This window comes from Mauremys mutica, chromosome 1, assembly GCF_020497125.1.
Source record: "Mauremys mutica isolate MM-2020 ecotype Southern chromosome 1, ASM2049712v1, whole genome shotgun sequence".
NCBI lineage: Eukaryota > Metazoa > Chordata > Testudines > Geoemydidae > Mauremys > Mauremys mutica.
In genome coordinates, this window is record NC_059072.1 from 250912492 (window position 1) to 250937332 (window position 24841).

The 24841-nt window shown below is 42.4% G+C and overlaps 1 protein-coding gene across 1 annotated transcript in view; it reads right to left on the reverse strand.

Annotated features, from left to right (window-relative positions):
- The window catches only part of ST6GAL2 (ST6 beta-galactoside alpha-2,6-sialyltransferase 2), a 66325-nt gene that overhangs the window by 25177 nt on the left and 16307 nt on the right, over positions 1-24841 (reverse strand). Inside the window, exon 2 of the mRNA XM_045006785.1 lies at positions 2487-3489. Within this exon, the coding sequence (XP_044862720.1) occupies positions 2487-3432 (946 nt within the window). The 5' untranslated portion in view covers positions 3433-3489. The remainder of the gene's footprint in view (positions 1-2486; positions 3490-24841) is intronic.

Consider the following 24841-nt stretch of genomic DNA (forward strand, 5'->3'; position numbering starts at 1 on the left):
GTCAACGGAACTACTTGTGTGAATGTGAGATTCGGGACTGAGCCGTAAAGGCCTGAATCTGCAAGGTGCTGAGCACTCCAGCTCCTTCTGGTACCAAGCAGGGAGGGGAGGCTTCTTGTACATCTCTGTGCACCGTGCAATGGCCTCACAAATTCTGGCTCTAAAGATTTTGGCCCCTTCCACCTAAACATGAGTGGCCTGATTTTTTTCCCCAAAAGTGTCAATGGGAGCTGCAGGCTCAGCACCTCTGAAAATTAAGCCCCTTGCATTCAGGTGCCTAAATATGGGATTTTAGGACCCTAACTTTAGGTGTCCAGGTTTGAAAGTTTTTACCACAATCTTGTGACCAAGGGGAGTTATACAGTTCACTGTGTGCTTGTTAACACAATTTAGCACAGCGTCTTAAAACTTCCAACACCTATTAGTGCTGGCTTTTATATCACGTGTAAAAACCTTTTCTTTTAAAAGAAAAGTAAACTTGGGTGCAGTTTAACACTTACCGGTATATTAGCTGCTTTTAAGCGGAGTGATTTTAAAGCTGGTGAAGTATTTTGAGGTATCCAGGATAAAGCTATAAAATGACCAATTACTGTTCACATGTTAAGGGGAAAATAAAACCTCCCCATGACTTCACAACAGAACGTGATGCTGCCAAAACAGTTGTGCTTGCCATTAAATAACATGATCTACAATTAAAGTGTTTACAGTTGCAACATCTATTTTCTTTCAAAAACAGCTATGATGAGAGTCCAAAAAGCAAAGAGCAAATTAAAGTCTGTGACAGCATTTCTAACAGGAACACAGAAGAGGGAGCTAAAGAGCTACTAATAAAAAGTCCCTGTGATCCTCTTTTATCAATTTTTTGCTTCTGGAAAGAGATCTAGTTACAACCCTGATATGTGTATCACAAACTACGAGAAGGCACGTGCAACCTGGAGCTGCACCCCATGTCCTTCCATCAGAAGATCTCTTCCTTCCTAGTTGGCCTCTCTTCAGGATTGAAAATCTGCACCTGGGGAAGAAGCTTGGGGGCAGAAAGGCTGATGGCAGGGCCAGCATCACCGTTCCACCACACGCTATGCGTGCAGCATGCTATATCCCACACCCTGACTCCAATGGAGCATTTCCAAATAGCTAGAGTGGGCATTAGAGCCAGTGCAGCAGAACAGGGGCCTTGCATGGGTGGCTCTAGCATTCAGCAGATCCCCAAAGATGTACAGGTTCTGTCACCAAGCACTCCGCTAAGCCCTGACTACCTGACAGAAAGTTCTGGACGGGGCTTCTGAGAGAAACCTTAATTTTCATTTCCCTGTTCCTTTCCCACAGGCTTTTCCGATGGAGAGATTGAAATGTTTGACGAAGGCCTTATTAATGGTGGCATTTCAAACCTGTAACTTTTACTAGGACTCTTCCATTTAGGAGACACACATCAGGTGAACATTCCCAATTAAACTGAAGGCTCCACAAGAATATGGAGTGAGTGGCATGAGGCTGCCATGACCAGAATAGTTATGAGGGAATGCTTAGTGTCATGGAGTCAAATGGGCACTGAAGGCACCACAATGTCAGGGTGACCACACTGAAAATACCTGTGCTGGTTTGAGACTCTGACACTAAAGGATTTTGCTTCATTTTAGTGACAGCACACAGTGAGAGGAAGGAATTGTTGAGCTATTTCACCTCAGAGGTTTCTAAATCAGTGGGACTTCTCATGAAATTGGGGGTTACTCAGTTTTGATTTTAGCTGCAGGCTGGCAGGGCACTTGTGCTGTGCTGGAAGCCCATTAGAGTAGTTTGATAATGACAGCGGTTCTAATAGATCACAGAGATTTAAGGGAAACGCATGGCAAAGAGACAGAGCAGGAAGATGAAGCAGGTATGAGGATGAGAAATCCTGGATGATGGGAGGAATTACTAGTGTACATCCAAGGATTTCTACGGAAAGTTGGGACAGATAATTCTTGGTGCTCCAGAAGCAAATGGAGGAAATGTGATGCATATATTTCTTCCTTCTCTTGATCCTTTTAACATACTATGATTGTGTCACATCAGTAAAGAAATCCTAAGACAACAAAAAAACAAAAGCTTTTCCTTACACTGTACTAATGTATAGTCAGAAATACAATGAAGGTTTTAAAAATGAAAGCCTGAGAATAAAACTAACCTGTTAAGGAAGTAAACATGCATCACACCAATATGTAAAACTGTCATGGTTCTATTAAACTCAATTCATTCTTTGTGCCCCAAACCAAATAAAATAAATAAAAGGATGTCACCCTCTTAAAATGAATGACTACCATGGGCCTGATTTTCTCTCAGTTATAGTGGTGTCATACAGGAGTACTCCACTGAAGTCTATGGAGCTATATGGATGTAAAGCTGGGGGGAGAGAAGAATAAGGATCATCAGGCTTATCCCTGAAAAAGGATGGACCCTTTGATAGATGAACACACACATACTAATGAGTGAGAAGCATTTTCACCCACCTATTTCATCCCCTAGAGAAGAGTTCAGTATTGCACCAGCAGACATAACTACGGCACAGCTTCCGAAGCCATGTGGATACAGTCTGCCCAGTGGAATTTGAGGAACGTGCTTTTCCCATCCAAGAGCTGAAAAGGGGGCCTCCTTGCCATCTATTGTTTTCACATGCACCCTGTCCTTGAGCTCACAGATGAGCTGGTCTCCTGTCAGTCTGGAGTTTCGTTTCCCTTTGAACCGCACCCCATGCTTGTTGGTGTTGAGATAGTCTTTCATAGCTTTCTGCAGGCGAGGGTTCAGCATCTTGGAGGAGACATCCCCTTTCCAAAGCCTATAAAGGAAGGATTTTGACATTGTAGAATATAACCCATCCCAATCATCAGACTCATCAAACAGTCGGCTTCTCCTGCGTGTCGGGTTTCTTTTCTTTGTTCTTTTCTCATGGGTCCATTTTTCCTGTAAAACATTTTCCTTCTGATCATCCTCATTGGGAGAGATGAATTTCACTAGCTCTTGAATGTTGCTGTGTCGCTGAGGCTGGCCAGCAGCAAATAAATAGTTGTCATCCCCTTGATAGAAGGCATTTTTTGATTTTCTCCCTACCTGGGAAGGAAAAAACTCTTCTTCATTTTCAAAGCCATCCTCTAGATCAATCCACTTTTTAATGCTTCCGGTGCCCAATTTAAATGAATCTAAGAGATCTTCGTTAAGAAGCACCTCGTTCCTATCTATGGTTTCAGAGGATGATGGATCATGTATTGCTCCCATAATAACTCTCTGCTTGCCCTGAATGGGCAGGAGCCTCTTCGTCTCAATGTAAGAGAAGGAACTTGGAACTGGTTCAGCAGTGTTGCTATCTGTAAAATAGATGAAGATCACCAAGAAAAGGAGACCCCATGCAAATAGCCCAAACAGCATTAGTTGTTTCCATTGCTTCAAGTTAGGTTTCATGGCAATGCCTGTACCAACTCCTCTGTGCCTTGAAGTATTGGTGAAGGGGAATGAAACCTGAAAAGAATATCAAATATTAATCAAGAGCTGTTCTGAAAACAGAGAAAAAGTAGAAGTATATTTAAAAGTTCTGGGAGGAGTAGGATCAATGCATACACAGCAGCGTGGGAGTCTCAGGGGAAGAAACAAACACAGGCGCTCAGGGACACCACATAGGTGACACATTTTGGCTCCATCTGCATGGTGACAGTTGCTGGCTACAGAAGCAGTCTCTGGTGGCCAGTTTATAGAGCAACACTGGAACCTGCCTTGGAGGAGATCATTTACCTGTCGGCTTCTGCTGTACCCAATACACCAACTTGATTAAAAACAAAATTGATAATGTGCATTATGGAGAAAGTCCAGCTCCCTCCTCTATGGCCATGGAAGGCCCTGTGCAGTCGAACCACTATGATTCTTCAGTATAAAGATCAAGGAGTTATGTAGTCAGTGCACAGGGCCTCTGCATGGTACTGAGCCTTGCTGTGCACAGGGGCTAGTGAGGGGAGGCTCATAGGCAGGCTAGAATGGGGGCCTTATTCATTTACACGGGATACCTCCATTTTTATATGGTTAAATTATGCAAGGGGATGTACACACCGGCTGCAAGTTGTTCTACAAACTATTCAGCAACATATTAGCCTCAGGCTGTGCTGTGGATAACTGTGTAACTTCAGCATGAATTTCAAATATGGATGGGTCTTACTGCAGACTTTGAGCCCAATTCTTCTCTCACATGGGTATAACTCAGAAATAACTCATGTGAAGTCAATGGCGTTACACTGGAGGAAAGCCAGCACAAGTGAGAGAAGAATTAGACCCACTACTCCCACACAAACAGAAATATGCTGCATGTAGCAATATGCTGGCGGCCCATTTGTATTTTGAAGGACAAATTTTATTTGTCAAAGAATAATATGGAGCACAGTGCAGTATGTCTATTTCAGCTGTGTCATCTCATGCTTGTACTACTACTTCTATAGCCTGATTATCCAATGTTGCACCAGTTTTACACTGATGTATCTCCACGGAAATTTTCCTCAGCTGATATAAATTGGTGTTGCTTCATTGCACCATCTGAACCATCTGATCTGGCTCAATGGCTTTAAAACCAGTGTAGTCCAGCAGAACATCAGGTCCTTTATATGCAAAACAACTGTCTTTTTCACATCCCCTGTATAAGACATTCTGTGGTATTAGTGGAAAGAACACAGTGGATTTTTGTATGCCAAGATGGGATGCCAACAGTTAGCCTGTTTCTAAAAGATAGAACTGATGGGACAAGCCGCTAAATATACAGTTCAAGGATAGTAACAGACTTTTTAAAAAAAACAAACAGGTATAGACTTGGAAATTTGCACTTTGCCCACAACGCTGGAGGAGTTTTAGGGACAAAATCCTGGAAAAATGAAGTAAAATCTGAGTGACAGGACTTTACTCCAAGGAAGATACACTGCAGGGCTGATGGCTCCTCACAGACATTGGGACGTTCTTTACCACTCAGCTGACCAGCAACAGAAGAGCATATTATGGCAGGGTGGGGCAGAGGATCAGCCCATACATCCAGACACACCTGGGGAGGATGCAGTAATGCAAGTGGGACTTTGCAGATGCTAAGACCTACGGGTGCCAATCACCCAACTTAACTGTCAGTAAAGCTATTTCCTATTTTTCTAGTCTAGGCAAAGCCTCCAGCAGCAGAAGAGCAGCTGACTTGGGGCCTTACAAATGTCCAAATAGAGGCACAATATCACAGTGTCACAGCTGAGTGGCCAAGTTTCACTGCAAACAAACTTACTTCTAATACACGGACGAAATTCATCAGTGTAACAGTGAACACACAATTCCCATGCTCCACATACATTCAGCTTGGGTTATACTAAACACCTGGAAAAATACCTATTATGCAGACTGACCTATTTCCTTCCCCCAACTCTGTCCGTGCAAGACGAGTCTCCTCAGTATGTTCATGACTGCTGTTTCCAGTTTTAAAAGACTCAAGGCTATTTCTGTCAGGAGACTGCTTACAGTATGATTGTTGTGTAACTTAGATCTGCACTGAAGTTATTCTAACCGGCCCACTCAGTGTTCAAATGATTTGCATTTGGTAATCAGCATTCTTTGCCTGTCTGAACCACTCTCATCCCTTTTTATCATTTTCCCTGCTGGTTTCCATCCACCCTCCACTTTTCAACGACTGCCTTCCGGACAGCACACATGATGAGTTACCCTTTGCTCACTCAGGTGTTCCTCTAGCTGAGTATACATTTCATGTTTGCAGTGTTGGTCCCAGAATATTAGAGAGAGAAATGGTTGGTGAGATAATGTCTTTTATTGGTCCAACCTTGGTGAAAGAGACAAGCTTTAAGGCATATCCAGAGCTTTTCTTTCAGTCTGGGAGCTCTGTTTAAGGTCAAACATTTGTCTCACCAGCGGAAATTGGTCCAATAAAAGATACTACCTCACCCACCTTTTGTCTCATATAAGTTTCACAAAGGAAGCATCTTTCACAACCTTACTAACAGTCCAATTTACAGAGGCTTAAGTCATTGAGGAAGAGGGCACTAACATTTTCCACTGATTTGTGAAACACATCTATTTAAAAATAATCCAGCATGAAATCTTACATATTTCTAATTTTCACAACATTTTATTACCAGGAGACTGTAAGAGGCAGAACAGGTTTAGTATGTGTTGGCTTGTTTGTTTTTTGTCACGTAATGAATTTTTTTTCTCCAAAAAAGCAAAGTATTTATACTGCTCTATAGTTGTTAACAATGCAATCAGAAGTAGTGACACATCAAGATTATATCAGAAAACTTAGTAAAACATTAAACATTTATGGAACAACCTCTGGATGTATAAGATCCTTTGCAAAGTTTTTATCTCATGGAGCAGGAGGTGGGGCCAGGCCACAAACATGAAAGATACGCAGGGATCTCCTGGACACCTGGGCCATCCAGGTGAGCCTCTGTGCTTCTTCACCAGTTCTGGGATTCCAATAAGACCACATATACACCTTATTCCCCCCAGTTAGCAGGGACTCCTGGCCACAGTTAAAAGGGGAGCCACACAACACGGGTAATATAGCCCCAGGGGTATCTGCAAGTCCAGAGAGCCATTAGTCTGACCTGGCCCCCTCCACCAAGCATGCAGCTACCAACTCTCCACTCCTGGCAAATCCCCTCCCATCTCAGAGATCCTGGCTTTGTGAGGTCTTAGGAAGGTAAGGAAGTAAGGCAGTGCAGATTTGTCCAGGATCCCTCCTCTCCCACACACATTTTCCACAGTAGAAGGGGTGGAACAGTCACACATGGAGAGGGTCTCTTTGTGAGCAGCTCTGAGGCACATAACTGGGCCCGAATGACATCTCTTGTTTTATTTTTGTTTCTTGAAAATCAACATGCCAATTGTTGAGAAGACAAAAATACTGCATAGGAAAGAGATGTTTAGTAAAGACTGAAAAATAACACCAAGCTCACAGTATACAAATTAATCGGACTAAGGAATCCAGTGGCTTTCTAGTACTTCTGTCTGGGCAGCTAGCTCATGATGCAAATCTCAGACTATAAAAGCAAGTCTAGGCCAGTCTCCATATCTTCTCCTTGCTCCAATAAATTCTAAATGTGCCACCCCAAACTCACCTACCCCCTTACTTACACACAATGAGATTACTTGGGTATTAAGAGGCTACCCACACTGAGCAAGGCTGGCACAATGGAGAATGTAGTTAGAAGGTAAGATAGTTTCTTCTTCAGCAAAGATAAGAGTGTCCCTTTGGCACCCCTGTAGCTCAAGATCTTATCTTGCTGCATCTCTCCTGAGTGGTGGGCATGTCTAAGCAATTAGCTGATGTCTAAGCTCCAACTCCCATCTGGAAAGTTTTTGTCTTTAGCCAGTTTGCTTGCATGAAAACCAGTTGAAATAATATCTCAGGTCAGGGGGTCATTTATTTATTTAATAAAATACTAACAATGTATGGACAGCAAAAGGCAAAACCATGTCTATTTTTTAAATGTCCAGAAAATGACCCTAATTCTCAACCAAAATTTTTCCAATGAAAGCATCAGTCTATGGGAGGTGTAACTTTGTTCTGCTAAGATTCAAATTACTGGTGTGCTGCCTCTCTGCTGTAACTCCCATTGTTTCCTAACAAGGGGCACTTTCAGTTTTTCTAAGCCAGACCTCCTGACTATTTATTAAAGGAGAAGAGATGGGTGAAGGAGATCCCTTTGGAACATTCCTCCCTTTCAAGGCTGCCTATTGTTAAATTAATCTGCATAGACCCCAGCAGCTAAGAGGTCAGCATGGTTCAAGTTGATGTTCTAAGTTTTGCACTGTTATGTTAAACAGGGTTTTTCTTGGCTGCAGTTTTACAAAGAGCAGGTCACCTTGGGATTATTTGGGATACTGAATGTTAGTTGCAGGCAGACATTCCCAGGGTGCTGGAAATCAGACTAGAGTTTATTTCGTGGAACCCTCACATAGCCTGAGTAGACAGGATGTGCTTCTTTAGTCAGCTAATTCCATGGTATTAAGAAACCTCTGGCATGAGTCAAGACAGCTGGAGGCTGCATTTCTAGGGTAGAGAAACACACACACGCACACACACACTTTCGTGAGGGAGGTGCCAAATTATTTTTAGCATTCTCACTGTTGCTGCACAGGCCTGTACAGTAGGCAGCAAAACTCAGAGACCCCTGGGGATGGTGTCTGCCAAAAATATATATTGGTTTGTTTATGGCAAAGGAACTTGTCTATTGGCTATAATTAGGCCTTCTAATTAATGAATTGCTCTTGGACAGCTTTCTTGTTAGTATCTTTAATCATTATTTGCCAGATAAGTCAACTGTATTCAGTATTTCTTGTGGCAATGAAAAACAGTTCCTTTTTGTTTCTGGAGGGTCATCTAAATAATGCAGTGCTAATGCATCTATAATGCTACTTTGTGTGCTTTGCATCAGATTGCCCCCTCCCAGGGGACACCTAAGGGGGGAAGAGAGATGGGCAGTATTACCAACCCAAGCTTTCAATAATCATGAATCAGGCTCCCAAAAGTTATTAGACTGACTTAAAAATAATGAACTTTTAAAAATAATATTGGGGTGGGGGGTTGCCTTCTGGTGCTTGGGCATCTATAAGGTTCATGATTTCAAGCTATTCTCTGATTCTGGCAGCTGGGACTTTAAGAAAATCACCAAATATTGTGGGAATTGCAGTAAAGTCACTAGAGTTGGCAACACTACGAGCCACAGAAAATCTCAGTGAGGTTTCTGTTGAGGATCATTTCCTAGATTATTCTGCAGGACAGGGGGACTTGGCTGCATAAACCCCGGGGTTTCAGTGGAGACCAGAACCATTCACATGGAGGCTTTATGCTTCTGATACCTGCTCACCCTTTACCACCTCCCTCCAGGTAGTTGGCATTGGAGCCAAGCTGCCAGGAACTTCTCTACCGTCACTGTTCCTGGAGCTTCATCAAATGAACTCCACAGCACAGAGACTACTTAACTTAGAAGCTAACGCAGCCCGGGCTGGCAGGGGGAAAATACATGTGACACTCCCATCCTTCGCCCCACGTGTGGATCCCTAGCTGTATGGAATGCTCTTGAGTAGATCTAGGAACAGAGGGAACAGTGCTGCAGAGTGACCCCATCTGCCAGCTAAAATGTCAAGCAACCCCATCTATCACAACCACCAGCACTCACTTTCATAATCTCCACAACAGCCACATCTGATTCCTACTAATATTAAACATCAAGGGTGAAATGCTGGCCCCTGTTGAAATAAATGAGAAAACTCCCATCCTAAGTTTCCTTTCCTAACCGTGGGCTCAACCAGGGACAGACAACCTCTCCATCTTTTATAAACTATTTACAGTCCCATTCCAGTTTTGGTGACATAATGAAGGCCTATGTCAAGTATACAAGAGCTCTTGATGGCTCACCTACGGCTGAAAGAACAAAGGTGATGGTATGCAACCTTTACATACTATACATGCCACCCATGCAGCAGAAAGCCAATCAGCCCTTGGTGCAGCTTGGTAGAACTTAGAGCAGGCTTGACAGGGCTCTAAGTTCCACCAGCTGGTAGTGATTCCCTAGAGGGAGTGGCTACAGCATAATATGTCCTGGCCACAGCCCCAATACACCTTCTACACTCGGAAAGCCAGGAACAGGTGACACAGAGCCTGTGATGGCAACTTTATACCACCCATGGGTTCCACAAGGAGAATCCCCAACTAGCTGTTTAAACCAGCTTTCCATCCTCTTTCTGATGCCACAGCAGTGCAAAGAATACAGAGAAGGGCCAAAAATCAGCTGAGATATTATATAGATGATCTTCATTTCAAACAGGTTTCCTGGAAAACATTATACAGTACATAATAGAGCCTACTGATGTTTCTAGAAAACAGCACGTTATTTGTCTAAGCAACAGAAACTATCAGTACGTGTTAGCAATATACAGCCGCTGAAAGTGTCAGTTATCTCTAGAAATCTTCAAAATGAACTTTGGCATTACCACACTATGTTACATAGTCCTGAAAGAGATCCATTTCTCAGCTTGTCACAACAGTACCTGGTCAGAGCCCAAACCAGCAACTCTCGCTCACGTGAGTAGTCTTTACACATAAACAGTCCAGTCTCACCGATCCCTAAAGTAGCACGTTATTTTGTTTCAATTTGCTCTACTCCGACATTTTTTATTTCCCTTCGCCTATCATGAAACAGAGATTATTGTTAACATTTATTATTTATAGTGTAATAGTGCCCAACAGCTCTGATTAGCATCAGGGTCCCATTGAACCAGAAGCTGTACATACCTAATTATCTATGTGCACACACAATCCCTGCCCCAAAGATCATAAACCTAAAAGGCAAACTAAACAAAGGATGGGGATAAGCGTGAAACATACAAGTAAAGCAATCGTGTTGATAGGCCTGTGCTTTGTTAGCTCTTCTTCTATTTATTCAGTTATATTATTCTTTTTATTGAGCGGGGCGACGGTAAAGTGAGAGGGAATGGCAGGAAGGAGGGAACACAGATGAAAAGAATAAGAAAAGAGGAAGGAAAGGGGATATTGAGGGCCAGAGAGAGGACAGAAGGAAAGAAGGGCTAAAGCAGTGGTTCTTAAACTGTGGGTTGGGACCCTATAGTAGGTCGGGACTCCATTTTAATAGGGTCACCAAGGCTGGCATTAGACTTGCTGGGGCCCGGGGCCGAAGCCCGAGCCCCATCGCTCAGGGCTGGGGCTGAAGCCCTTGGGCTTGGGCTTCGGGCCTCTCTTGGGCAGGCTCAGGTCTCAGTCCCCCTCCTGGGGTCATGTAGTAATTTTTCTTGTCGGAAGGGGGTTGTGGTGCAGTGAAGTTTGAGAACCGCTGGGCTAGAGAACAGCACAGAGGGCATGGGGAGAGAAGCTGGTGGCAGAGACACTGTGACAGTGCAGGGCAAACAGGCAGCCAATGAGACAGAAGGTGCCCACAGTTTCACTTGTTTAAAAAATAATAATAATAATAATAATAATAACAGCCAACATCCAGGAACTGTGACAACTGGGGATGGGAGAGGGACATGATGCATCTCTGCTGGGCTTCTTCCTGTCCTATTGGTGCCAGAGGAAGTTCCTGCTGCTCTGGAGCAGGACTGACTTGTCCTAGTCTGCTTTTCTTTAGCTTATGTCATTTGGGAGAAGGAGGCCACTGATGCCTTAGGCCCATGGAAAAGGAATCCCCACATTACAATCTGGGTGAATTGCAGGACCCTAGCCGTGTGTCTCCCTGCCACTCCCAAAGGGCTGGCTCAATCCCAAGGAGGTGCTTCACTGGTCCCAACAGCCCAGGTGTATGAGGAAGGGAGAAATCATTGGGCCTGGTGGGTAAAGCATGCCCCTTTTATTTCTACTGTTCTATTAAATCAGATTTCTTCCTTGCTCGGAGTTCTGTGATGGACTTGTTGGTCTGTATTTGAAACAGAATGCATATTTTTATCATAAGCCTCCATAGGGGTGTTATTTGACACACAGTAGTAACTGTTGATGAGAGAGGAAATTCTAAAACACAAGTGCTTTGGCACAGTGTGACCAATCATTTAGCTCACAAGCAGGAAACTGTACCCATTTTCAACCCTCTCTGATTTTCTGTGGAACCGATTCCCCCTGCCCACTCCTTTCAATTTAGAGAAGTGAATGAATTTATTTTCTCCTGCAAAACCGCAGTTCAAAGCAGCATGCTCCTGTATTCTGACCTCAGGTTTAACGAAGCATGACTGCAGGAATCTTCTAGAGCATTGCAGCTAGAAATACAGAGGGAGGGAAATAAATGGCCCATTCAATAGAAGGAAAATACTCAACCAGCATATTTTTGGGGAGATAGCTTTAGATATGTGTTTCTGCAGAAACACATAATTTAACAAAAGAAAGGAAGTGTTTTGAGTCTGTTTGTTTTAAGCTTGACAGGATGAACAATTTGCAGTCTCACCAAATCATACAAACCACAGTGACTACTCACAAGTCTTTGCGCAGTTCTACACAGTATGCAACAGCTCATTTTATTTCTGCTTTCAGCAAGGTTAAAATAAAAGGCTTCTTTTCTTTGCTCTATAAAGGTTTGTAGTTGCTGTATTACCCTAACTTAACACAGCAGTTATCGCAGCACAAAATAGAACTCTAAATTGCTTCCTGGAAGAGAGAAATGTTTATGCTCACAATCATATGAACACAGTAATCATGGTTCCAAAAGTTATTTAAACATTATTACATAAACTTAGCCCAAACTCACATCTGATATCTACGCGGGAATGGTCTGAAGAGTTTGATTTTCCATTTGAAGTCTGTAATGGTCTTGACATTTTTCCTTCCTTTACACTCTCAGAATATAATGGTAAATTCTACACCTACAGAATAAATCTCTATTGTATACTCCAGTAATGTATGAACTGTAGCACTTTGTTTTTTTTAAATCTTGGATTTCAATTATATTCACATTTAAACTTGCCATTTTCCATTGGTGCTAGAAAGGACAAAAAGACCTTGTTTTAAAATGAACTTTTAAAATATGAAGTGTGGTAAAAATAATTCTCATTTCTTAGTTCTATCTTTAGGCTAAATAATACTTTCCTTACACAAGCATATCTTTAGCTCTATAAGGACTACTCACACAAGAATTAAATTCAATTGATCCTTCTTTAACTGTATAATGTAATTTATTGAATTATAATAGAGATTTTAACGTTTCATTTATATACACACATGCACATATGTATATATGCACATATGCATCTACAGTCTTCCCTACAAACTTACTTTGTCTGGGCTGAAAGTTGGAATGAAAGATTTCATCCTGGGGGAAAGACTGCCAAACTAAAGAATAAAATCCATTTGGCCCATTTTAGATAAGTATAATAAAAAATTGAAGTTTTCTAGAATGACATATTCATTTTTCTTTTGCATATTTAAAAAACACTACAGACTTTAACATGCCAACATTGCTGATGACAAGCCAACCAACACTAGCTAGATGTTTTGTTTGGCTTTATAAAACAAAATAATGTGGTATTAATGCATTTTCTCCATTCTGGCACTGTTGTGTGCATGGCTCAGTGATTTACTACTTTAGACCAAATTTAGATCAACAAATCTTTTCTGCTGTATGTAATGTGATGCTAACCACTGGATGTGGCCATGAATTCTACCTGTTTGGAAACTTTGCAGCTATGCAGGAGGTCTAAGAATTACCATCATTCAAACAGTGTGAGGAACCTTGTAAATTAAATGAAGATTACGAATCTGATTCTCCTCTGCCTTGCACATTTGTCTAGTCATTTACACGTGCATGCCGTGGATATAAAACATTGCCATTCTGAACTTTTAGCACTTTATATTCACTTTGCATACCTGTGAATATGCAATATGCAAGGCAGTAGAGAATCAGGCCCTTTGAAAACAATGGCATTATATCGGTGAAAAACTAGTGTAAGCAAGTCTGTCTGGGCTGCAAAATTAGCCTGGTTGGTCATTTTTGCTATGAAATTTAAAAGAAGGGTACTGACTGTTCTCATACTAGTTTTGTACCTCAGTAATTCTATAATTTATTCCTGATTTACACCAGAGTAACTGAGGCCAGAATCAGGTCCCAGGTGTATTTTTAGATCCATAAGCCAGTGCAGAAGATCTGTTAAACAATAAATATATTTCTTCTGAAGCCTTAAATTGTAAGTTCTTTGACCATCTTTTCATTCTGTTTGTACAGCACCTAACACAGTGGGGTCTGGTTCTGCGATTTAGGGCTCTCAGGAGCTATATTAATACAAACAACAACAACAACAACAACTTTTGATAGAGGCTGATGTGTGCCTTTACCTCTAGAGCAGGGATCGGCAACCTTTGGCACGCGGCCCATCAGGGAAATCTGCTGGTGGGCCGGGACGGTTTGTTTACCTGCAGCATCCACAGGTTCAGCCGATCGCGGCTCCCACTGGCTGCGGTTCACCATTCCAGGCCAATGGGGGCTGCGGGACGCGGCGTGAGCCAAGGGATGTGCTGGCCACCACTTCCTGCAGCCCCCATTGGCCTGGAACAGCGAACTGCAGCCAGTGGGAGCTGTGATCAGCTGAACCTGTGGACGCAGAAGGTAAACAAACCATCCCTGATGGGCTGCATGCCGATCCCTGCTCTAGAGGAAAGGCTCAATTTAAATAATGACTGAAGTCGGAAGCCAGTCAGTTTACATAGAATATATTCCCCTTCTCCTGTTATCCAACAGGTTAAATTCTCCAGATTGGATAACAGGAGAAGGGGAATATATTCTATGTAAACTGACTGGCTTAATTCTGCTTAAGACATTTTCCTCATGAGAGGAAGGGGAAGCGAAGACACATAACTGGTGGGCAGTTTGCTTCAAACCCAGAGACAACCCCTATTCCCAGATGCTACCCCTGGGCCCTGCTTGGGATTCTGTCCTTCATATCAGCTAGCAGATATCAGATACATTTGAAGCTCTCTTCTCCACTCTCCCCCATGCCCAATCCCTTAGGCTCCTGTAAACAGACCTCTCAGAGTAGGCTTATTGTGGTATAATCTGAAAGATATCTGAGGGTCACCCCATCCCAAAACCACCAGCTAAGATTTATTTAGTAATGGTCCATCACAGTGGTGATATAATAATTACTCGGCAGGAGAGAACTTGGATGTGTGTGTGTTGCACTGTGATAAAAAGTAGCCATGGTAATACAACTGGTTGTCCAAAAAAAAAAAAAAGGTAACAGGGATTTTATTTAAACCAGAACAAATGGAACTGGATTCTACCTACCTACAGTAACATTAAATAGCTGAAGAATATATATAATAAAAAAAAATTAATGATTAAAATACACATACACACACTATCACTTACTACTAAGTGTACTTAACTAAATATAACTCTCTAAATAAATAAATCTATCTATATCTATCTCTATATGCTATAGGCTATTATCTTATAGGTCAGTGTTTCCCAAACTTGGGACGCAGCTTGCGTAGGGAAAGCCTCTGGTGGGCTGGGCCGGTTTATTTACCTGCTGTGTCTGCAGGTCCGGCTGATCGTGGTTCCCACTGTCCGTGGTTCGCTGCTCCAGGCCACTGGGAGCTGATGGAAGCGGCGTGGGCTGAGGGACGTGCTGGCCGCTGCTTCCAGCAGCTCCCATTGGCCTGGAGCAGTGAAGCGGCATCCCAAGTTTGGGAAACACTGTTATAGGTCATCATAATTTTGTTCAAGGTTCCTCTTTCCCCAAATTTCTCACTGGATGCTAACACCCAGCATATGAGCTTCAAGCACCTCTTGTGATTTCCTGAAGAGATGGATTCAACTCCAGGGATGCTTGCTTGGAGGTGGGGGGAGGGGGTGCACATTAGACCAGACTTTTGGTTCTCCTATTCTGGATGTCCAGGACAACATGAATCAATGATAGGAGATGACTGGAACCAATGCTCAGGAACAAACAGGAATGGATGCTCAGGAACGCGCCATCACACATGGACTGACTTCACTAGCCAGCCTTAAACTAAAGCGACCCTCATCTGCTGTCTCAAAACTCAGTCTCTCCACTTACTCCCAGTTTCTCTCAGTTTACTCACAGACTCTCTCCCTCAGGCTCCACACTGGCCTGCCTTTGTCCCTCAAACATTCCCCTCTTCTCCTCCAACTTGCACTCCCCCTTCGTCTCAGGGGAGAGAAAACAGATGATGCATTCACCCAGAAAACACCCTAAATCATATATCCCCATACAGGGTGGAGTCCCTTTACCATATTTACATAGAAAGGGATCTCCTGGATGCTAAAAGTGGTAGGTTTCCACTGCTCTACCCTTGCCCCAGGCTGCCCATCCTCCATCTTCTTTTCTGGGTCCTCCTCTCTTGAATAGTTCTTAGGGCTAGATTCACAAAGGAACTTAGATGTCTAACTGCCACTTTAGATGCTTAAGTCACAGATTTAAGCTCCACTGGTATTCACAAACCCCCTGCTCAGCTGCTGTTGAATCCTGTAGGTTCCTAGATTTTATTCTGTAAAACGGGTAGTCTATTTTGTGTCAAGTTCCAAATTTCTTGGTCAAGGTATAGTCAAGGTCCAGATTCTAGAGAAAACAATAAAAATAATAATAATGGTAATAATAAGTAAATAAAAAGATGTCAGGGTCCGTTCAAAAGCGTCTAGTGGTCCAAATATGGCCCACAGTCTGCCTATTGACTACCCCCACTGTAAAAGTTTCCTAGGCACCTATGTTTCTGTCTCTGTGAATATGTACTGCTGCCTCACTCTCAGCATCCAGACACCTATCTCCTGCCTAAACCCCAATGCAATGCAAGTACTTGGAGAAGACAGGCATTCCTCTGCCTAACTTGCCTTCGGGGCCTGGTCTGGTAAATGTGCTCAGACCATGCCTAACTCCATAAGAAATGGCTGAGGGCATAGGAGGAAAGGAGGATGACCTCCCTCAGAACTTTTACCCCAGTGGTTAGGGTACTCACTTGGGATAAGGGAAAGAAGGGGTTTGAACAGGAATCTGCCACCTCTCAGGTAAGTGAGGTAGTCCTCTTCCTCCAAAAAAGGTCACAGCTGAGAATCCCAATCAGAGATAGTTGCCTCCCTCCAGCCCCAATTTAGGCACCCAATTTCCTGAGGGGGCAGAGTTTAGCACACACCCATCTCCTTGGCATCTCCCATTGACTAGCTTAGGTGGGAAACTGCCTAGCATGCTGGCTTTTGCGAATCCCATTTTTAGGTGCCTATCACTCTCCCTTCATTAGAAGCCTGAGTGCTTAACTCTAGCTTTGTGAATCTCAGTGAGTTTCTAGGCACCTGAAAGTTAGGCATTGGGATGCTGAATGTCTCAACACATAAGTCCCTCTATGAATCTACCCCCCTGTGCCTACCTTTGTTAATTCTTCTTCTCCTCCTTCTCACAAAGCATCTTTACAGAAACGGGGACAAGTACCGCACCACCATTCATTCCTGTCCATGACGTACTCCTCCATTAAGTTCAGCGTGGTCATGTCCTGGCCTATGCATCCCACCATCTAGTCGGTGGTTGGCCTCTAGTTTGGACTGACTTTGGTGTTATGTTTGCATTATTTTCTTTGCCATCCTATCATCTATTTGTTTTCTACAGCATATCCACCACCATAATTTTTCGATTGCAGCCAATCCCATCTACTCTCCTAACATCATTTGTTTTAAACTCATTCCACTTTATACTACTGTATTCAAAGGCAGTTAATGCTCATAGCTTTCTTAACTCATACATCTGTAATGCTCATAGCTTTCTTAAAGAACAGGAGAGTGAAACTGAACAGTCCAGTTGATTATATCTTCTGCAAGTGAAGCTATGAGCAGCAGCAGAGGTCTTGGAGCTAGCTGTCTGCTGAGTCAGGAAGAAGGCTCTTTTTGTTATGCTTGTACAGCATCTAACACAATAGGGTCCCTGGTCCATTATTGAGGCCCAAGATGTTAGAGTAATACAAATAAATAATAAAAAGACAGCAATTCACGGCTTTATGGTCAGTCACATTTGGAAGGTTCTCTTTGCAACCATTAAGACTAGAAAAGAATGCTTTAAAAGAAAACTGAGTTTACAGAAACTGATTGCTTGGCTATCCCCTATCCCCAAGCATACTTCGAAGGGGCAAGCAGGCAAATACATTTACCAAGAGTATTTTGTTTACTTCTTTTCCGATTATGAAGTGAAGAATCATCTAATATCTAAACATGTTGTCAGTTTTTAGTTAATTTCTTAATGCACGTTAAAAAAAAAAGCCTCAAACCCATGATGATTAGCATTATTTGGCAGCTGAAGGGCTTATCTACACATGAAAGTTATTCCAGAATAAGGTAGGCTGTGAATTTAAAGTGGAAAACTCCCATGCATAGACACTCTTATTCTGAAATAAATATGCCTTCCATGTGTAGACAAGCTCTTAGCTGGAAGGTGAACAACTAAAAAGCATGAAGACTCAACTATCCTCTGGCCTCTAAAGGTGGTCCTTCATGGTCACAGCTGAAACACATCAGCAGAGCCAAGTGATGGGAGGCTTGCCCACCCCTGCCATTGACCATACTGTACCTGTTCTGGTAAGAAGACTATATGTCCTTCACACTTCTCAAGTACCAAAAATATACTATCCATTGCATGGATTTGAAATGGTTGTTTTAGAGCCAACAATGTGCACGGCACTACAATGATGTCTTTGAGTAGAATTTAAGGATATACATGCAGTGACACAGAGTTCCTCCAACAAAGGTGCACATGCCACCAAAAAACCCTCTCTTTCATGTTTCTATGAAGTCTAGCTTCTTATAAATACAATCAAAATGACCGGACAGAGGGTCCAGAAGAAGAGCTCCAAGATCTCTAATCTATGTATGACACACAGTGATTTTGAAAAACATTATCTTGAATAATTTACTTTTCAATATTTCACGTTTAGTTTTTGTGGCCCTGATTTTTCAGAATAAATGTCCATCAGGAAACATTAGGCCCAGGCAAGGAGGATACACTATGAAGCCTATGTTTGACATTTGACATACTTATATTTAGCCACAGATTTTTGATGAACAATGACCAGGTATCTGAGCAGTGTAAGTCCACATAAGTCTGGAATGCCCCACCACTGTAAAGTCTGTCTGACAAGTAAAGAGAGAGATCCAAACTAGTCCATATCCACTATTTGGCTTACCTTTCTGAATGGAGGATTTTACTCTTCTTTTCCAAACTGCTGTGGAAAGCTTGAGATAATTTATATGTATACTAGGTCAATACTACGAATCAGCACTAACTCCCATCTGTTTTAGATTTTCACTGTTCTATGCATCCTGTGCTGTGCTGATCCCAGGATATAAGAGATACAAGTCAGGTGAGGAAATATTTTTTACTGGACCAACTTTCTGTTGCTGAGAGAGACAAGCATTCAAGCTTGCACAGAGCTTGTTTCTCTCACCAACAGAAGTTGGTCCAATAAAAGGTATTTCCTCATCCACCTTGTTCTCTCAGATTTTCACCTAGTTTAGGCCCTTATATTGCAAGGCGCGGAGTCCTTGTAACTTCAGCAAAGGACTCATGTTGTGCCTATCAACTAAACTTTCCCCCTCACGTGGGGGAAATCTGGCTCCCACTCAATTCAATGCGAGCTGTGCATGGGTAAAATTTGGCCATTAACATTTAATGTAAAGCTCACTGATGAAGCACTGTGAAATTTATTCATACAGCAGCAGGAGCTCAAGAATGTTCTGAGCAGTGCAATTTATTAGACCAAGTTTACAGAAAATAACGTACACTTATTTTTATGAATATGTGGAATGAATATATTCATAGAGTTTAAGACCAGAAGGAGACATTAGATCACCAAGCCCGACTTCCTTTATATCTCAGGCCATTAAATTTCACCTAGTTACCTATTTATTGAGCCCAATAATTTGCACTGGCTAACGCAGATTGTTCACAAAGAATCTCTGGTATTATTTATCCCTCCTGGCAACCTGCTCTTAGTTTCTCCTGGAATTCTTCAGTAATTATGTACACAAAATATTTTGCATATACGAGCATTGTAGTCAAATTCTGGGCCAGATTCTCATGTTTACCTAACTGCACTTGGTAGAAGATCCAAGTGGGGAGAGGAGACAGAACTATCATTACGCCACCTTCCCATCTCTCTTGGACCTGAGGTTAGCCAGGATTCAATTAAGCCCCTAAGTGCAAGTTTACAGCAGCCTCAGAGCAGCTCAAATTGTGCCATCTGGTAGTGGCCCCAAGAGGTGTTCTGCCAATCTAGAATAATAAGGCATTCTAGCCTGACTCTGTCACATCCCCTACACAGTGTGGGCTGGCGAGTGTAAGGTAGTGTAAAGCAGTGGTCTCTGACCTTTTTATGCACAAGATCACTTTTTGAATTTAAGTGTAACCCAGGATCTATCCTGCCCCTTCCCTGAGGCATCGCCCTTTCCCTGCTCACTCCATTCCCCCCACCCCCCATTGCTCGCTCCCCACCAACCTCACTCACTTTCACCAGGCTGGAGCAGGGGGTTGGGGATCGGGAGGCGGTGCGGGCTCTGGGCTGAGGCCGAGGGGTTCGGAGTGTGGGAGGGGGCTCAAGGCTGAGCCTGGGGCAGGGGGTTGGGGTTCAGGAGGGGGTGAGGGGTGCAAGCTCTGGGAGGGAGTTAGGGTGCAGGAGGGGGCTCTGAGCTGGAGCAGAGTGTTGGGGTGCAGGAGGGGGTGAGGGCTCCAGGAGGAGGACATGGGCTGAGGCAGGGGGTTGGGGTGCAGGAGGAGCTATGGGGTGCTGGCTCCAGGAGGGGGCTCAGGACTGGGGGTTGGTGCAGGCTCCCGCTGGGCAGCACTTACCTCGGGCAGCTCCCGAGCGGCAGTGCAGCGGGGCTAAGCAAGGCAGGCTCAGACTTTTAGCAGCTGGAGATCCCAATCGACTGGGAGAGTCTCCAGGATCAACCAGGCAGTGACCACTGCCTTAGAGTATTATTCTAATCCTCAGTTTTACATTCAGCACTCAGCTTTCAGTAATATATTCCGTATTCAGCTTTTTCAATATACAGCTCTGCTGTGTAACAGTACACTATGTAGTGTAGGAGAAGTGCGGGTAAAGGAGCATTCTGTTTGTGGTTCCACACCTGCGCATAAGGAAGTACAGAAGAACCTTGCTAGTTAGCACTAGTGACTGGCAAACCTGTTAAGAATCACTGAACTTGTGAACTAGCGCATAAATGAACAAATAAAGTAAAATAGCAGAATTTATGCATCACAAACGTGTACTTAGTTCATTTATTTTTCAACCAATACTTAATTTTAATTATTCATGATAATACTCCATAGTATCCTAGTCAACGTAATGAAATATATTTACTAAAAATAATGATGTCTTCGCAATAGGAAACCTCAATCCAGCAACTGCTATTAAAGCTAATAAATCTTTGCTGAAGGATAGGGAGAGACTTCAGATATCAACATGTGCAGTTTTCCAGGGGAGGGATTGCTTCTTCCTATGTGTTCATATGTCTCTCAGCACATTTTGGATTTTACTGCCATATAGTAGTACAGAGACAAGGTGGGTGAGATAATATCTTTTACTGGACCATCTTCTGTTGGTGACATGAGACACAAGCATTTGAGCTTACACAAAGCTCTTCTTCAGGTCAATACAGTAAGCAATATAATATATAGGAATACAGTAAGACTTCACTAATTATTTAGCAGTATTTTTATTGAATAATGGGTGGAATCCCACTGTATATTCTTACCAGGACTAGTATGTGGGGAAAAGAAAGATTTGAGCAGAAACCAAGACAAGAACTGTACATCAGACTGGTTGTCTTATACTGTACATATTCAAACAGCTCATATTTTGTTTCAGCTTAACATATTTAACTCAGGCAAATCATAAAGGGTTCAATTCTGCAAACTTCACATTAATCTACACTTCACTCAGGTGTATAAGTTGTTCCATTAACTTCAGAGTAAGGAAGTGACAAAACAGCTCCGCTTCTATTAAAACATACAAGCTATTTAATAAGGGCATGCTTAAGTCCTATTGTATCAGAACCTAAAGGAACATGATTTAAAGGAAGAGAATTAATTTTATCACACTCTTCCATCTGGATCCTGCTTCTGCAGTTTTCTCTTCACAAAACTCCCATTAGCTTCAGGCAGAGTTGCATGCAAAAAATGACTGGTGTGGAATTAAACTCTCCAGGCCAGCGACTAGATTTGTAAGATCAAATTGTTCACTATATAAGATCTAATTGTAAAGACTTACCCCTCCTCCCCAACACCTGTACTGCTTTTCCAGATTTCAAAATCAATTCAAAGATTGCTCAGAAAGAGGCAGATATTGGTAACAGTGAACAAATTTACACTGAAATGGACTTATCACACCAACTGCTGATAATGTTTGAAGCTTTAATTATTAGGATTTGATAAAGCTTTTTATGAATCCTGTCCGATGTGCTTCTACATTTCTCAATGAACAGTGTTTATCTGGCTTATTTACTAATTACTTACCAATTACAAGTATCTCTCAGGTCTGAATCATTTTTGGTGAGGGAATGAGCAGACTAAGACACGTTCATAAGACATATAAAGAGAAACTGAAGAAGCGTTTCTGTGGACTAGGCCAACCAAATGAAAATGCTGACTATTTGTGGGCAGGGGGTAGAATTTCTAACATTATCACCACAAACAGGTAACAGCTTGTGTGTGTCCAACCTTTCCTGCCACTGTCAGTCCCGGATTTCTCCTTAAAAAAGTTTTCAGCAACAAAACAGTGATAACCATTAAAAGCTAGCGCAAAAGAAATACGCCAGCCTGCAGATACTATAAATGTCACTGTCTCCATAAGGATATAGAATCTGGACAAGCACATGAAGCATAATCACATATTTTCAAACCACTTAAATAGAACATGCCCAAGGGCATGCTGTCGAGGAGCCAGCATTTTCAGCAGCAGGTAACAGATGCAGTTTCCTTTCCAAGAATCACAGAATCCAAGTTTATGTGAATTCTAATATATCCGTTTGCTGCCAAGCACATTGTTGTAAGAAATGGGCATGTTGGTGTCTTTAGTTTAAAGTTAATTTTGCTTGGCTTGGTAGGGGATCAGAGTCTTTCAAGAAGACTCTTTTAGCATACTTACTTTTAAAGTGGGTGGCTGTAACATTGCCAATACCATTCATACTTAATTTTGTTTATTCCTTTGTGCTCCATTTCTACTCCCACTTTAGTGTTTTGATCATGAAAAAACCACAGAGGCTGAAAGCTTAAAACTGCATCTTATCTCGAATGCCTTCTTTCCGACATGGCTACTCTAAATTGCAAAACCTCTCTGAATAGCAGCCACAGGAAGAAGACCTGTGAACCAGTTACTACAATGGTAAGCCTTGACCCAGCATGTCTTTGCTGTTATGAAATTTTCATTCAGTTTGTTTCCAAACCATTTGAAGTGTCCATAACTACTGTGATCTTCTTCCGCTGCTGTCTCAGCCAGAGATAAATGAAAAGTGACTGAGTGTTTTGATTAGAGAAAGTATTACATTTCAAAGAGGAAACAGACCTCAATTCTGTTTGGCAGATCTGAATTAGAAATTCAGTGTCAGATTATGCCTTGAAGGCACCAGCTCACATTGGGGATGATGAGGAATCATACAAAGGGAGGTTGGGATCTTGGAGTGGTGCAGGGTTCCCTCTGTGCAGGGCAAGCTCTGCTGCTCAGTTCAGGGGGGAGAAAACTCACAGTGCCTCCACTTTATGGTGGGTCATGTCAATCTAAGTAGAAGACTCACTGCAAGGGGTTACTGAACTACTGTGCCTGTCCTTAGCATGTGGGGTATGCTAGGAAATCTCACACTTTCTCAGACACACCACATACAAACACACACACACACCAAACAAATTAGGCACCTCTGCCAGGGACAGGCACAATCTCGCCCTGTGGTATAAAGAATTCTCAGAGTCCATTACATATACTAGTGTTTGTTTTGTAGCTGAATCACACCCTGACTGTTAATCATTTATTTGAGAGATATTAGATAAAAATTACAAAAATATCACAAAGTTAACAGGGTTTATTTTTGTTGGGTTTTTTTAGGTTCAGATCACTTAATGATTCTGCAATAAATAAGCAAGCAGTTCTGCTGTCAGTTTTGACCATCACTTTTATAAAGTCCTTGTGTCGGACATGGTACAAAAGTGGTTTTTATTCCCCCCCTCCCCCCGCATTACACAATTTGCTCTGGCTGTGCCTTTATTTAGCTCATGAAAACCTCACAAGAGCAACATATATCCAAGCGACAGCAAGGCTTAATTATTGTAATTCCTTGGTACCGGAGCTTCCAGCAAGGTCTCTCTTTGCCTCTTACAGCTTTTGCAGATGCAGCAGGATGTCTGCTCACTGGTTTAAGTAACTGTGATCACATTACGCCCATCCTGCATTCTTTACATTGGCTGCCTATAAAGTGGCAGATTGATTTCTAGATGGCCCTGCTGATCTTTTTAAAGCCCCTAATTATATAGATCTGGCTATGTATGAAAGTTGCTGATAGGTATTTCATGCAAACACCAGTCTTTCAGGGATTCAACCATCATCACATCCTAGCTGGTGTCCCCTAGGGTGTGGCACTCATTCTGCCATGACATCCATACCAGTCCTCCCCTCTCCATTTTTAAAGGGACAGTGTGAAGTTAAACAGTGAATTTATCTACAGTACCTGTCCCATGAGTGGTCTCTCTGTCTGTATTTACTTTTCTCTTAAATGTGTGGTTTGGGCAGGTAAACATCTCAGGCTAATGTTGTGGAGACCTTATAAAGAACAACCCAAAAGTGAACCTGAAGAGAACAGACTCCAAGCCTATGCTGCTCTATTGTCTCTCTAAACTAGATTAAGATTATTAGAGACAACACAGTCAACCCAAACAAGAAACAGCAGTGAGCAATTAGTCATTGTAAGAATATAAAAGTTATCTGTTAAAGTGAGAAAGAGACTGAATACAAGCAGGTTGAACTATTTAACATGGAAAGATGTTAGTCCCTTCCATACTGAAGCTTTCCCATTACAACCTCCAATTTTGAGCTTCGTAACTTCGTCAAAGTGAAACACATTCACATGAAGTTTCACAGGCATGATCTTATGACAGGGTAAAGATTTTCTGGAAAGTCTGAGGCAAATCAAATAAGTCATTAAGGATATGAGTGTTCCAAAAAAGTGAGCTGTTTTCATTTCTTGGACAGTTTCCTATTTTCCCCCCTCATCATAACTTAAAAATGATTTGGCTTAAATATCCAAATTTGCTTTTATATATCTTGGTGAGGGACTGGTGTCTTTGACTAGTTTCAGGCTATTTC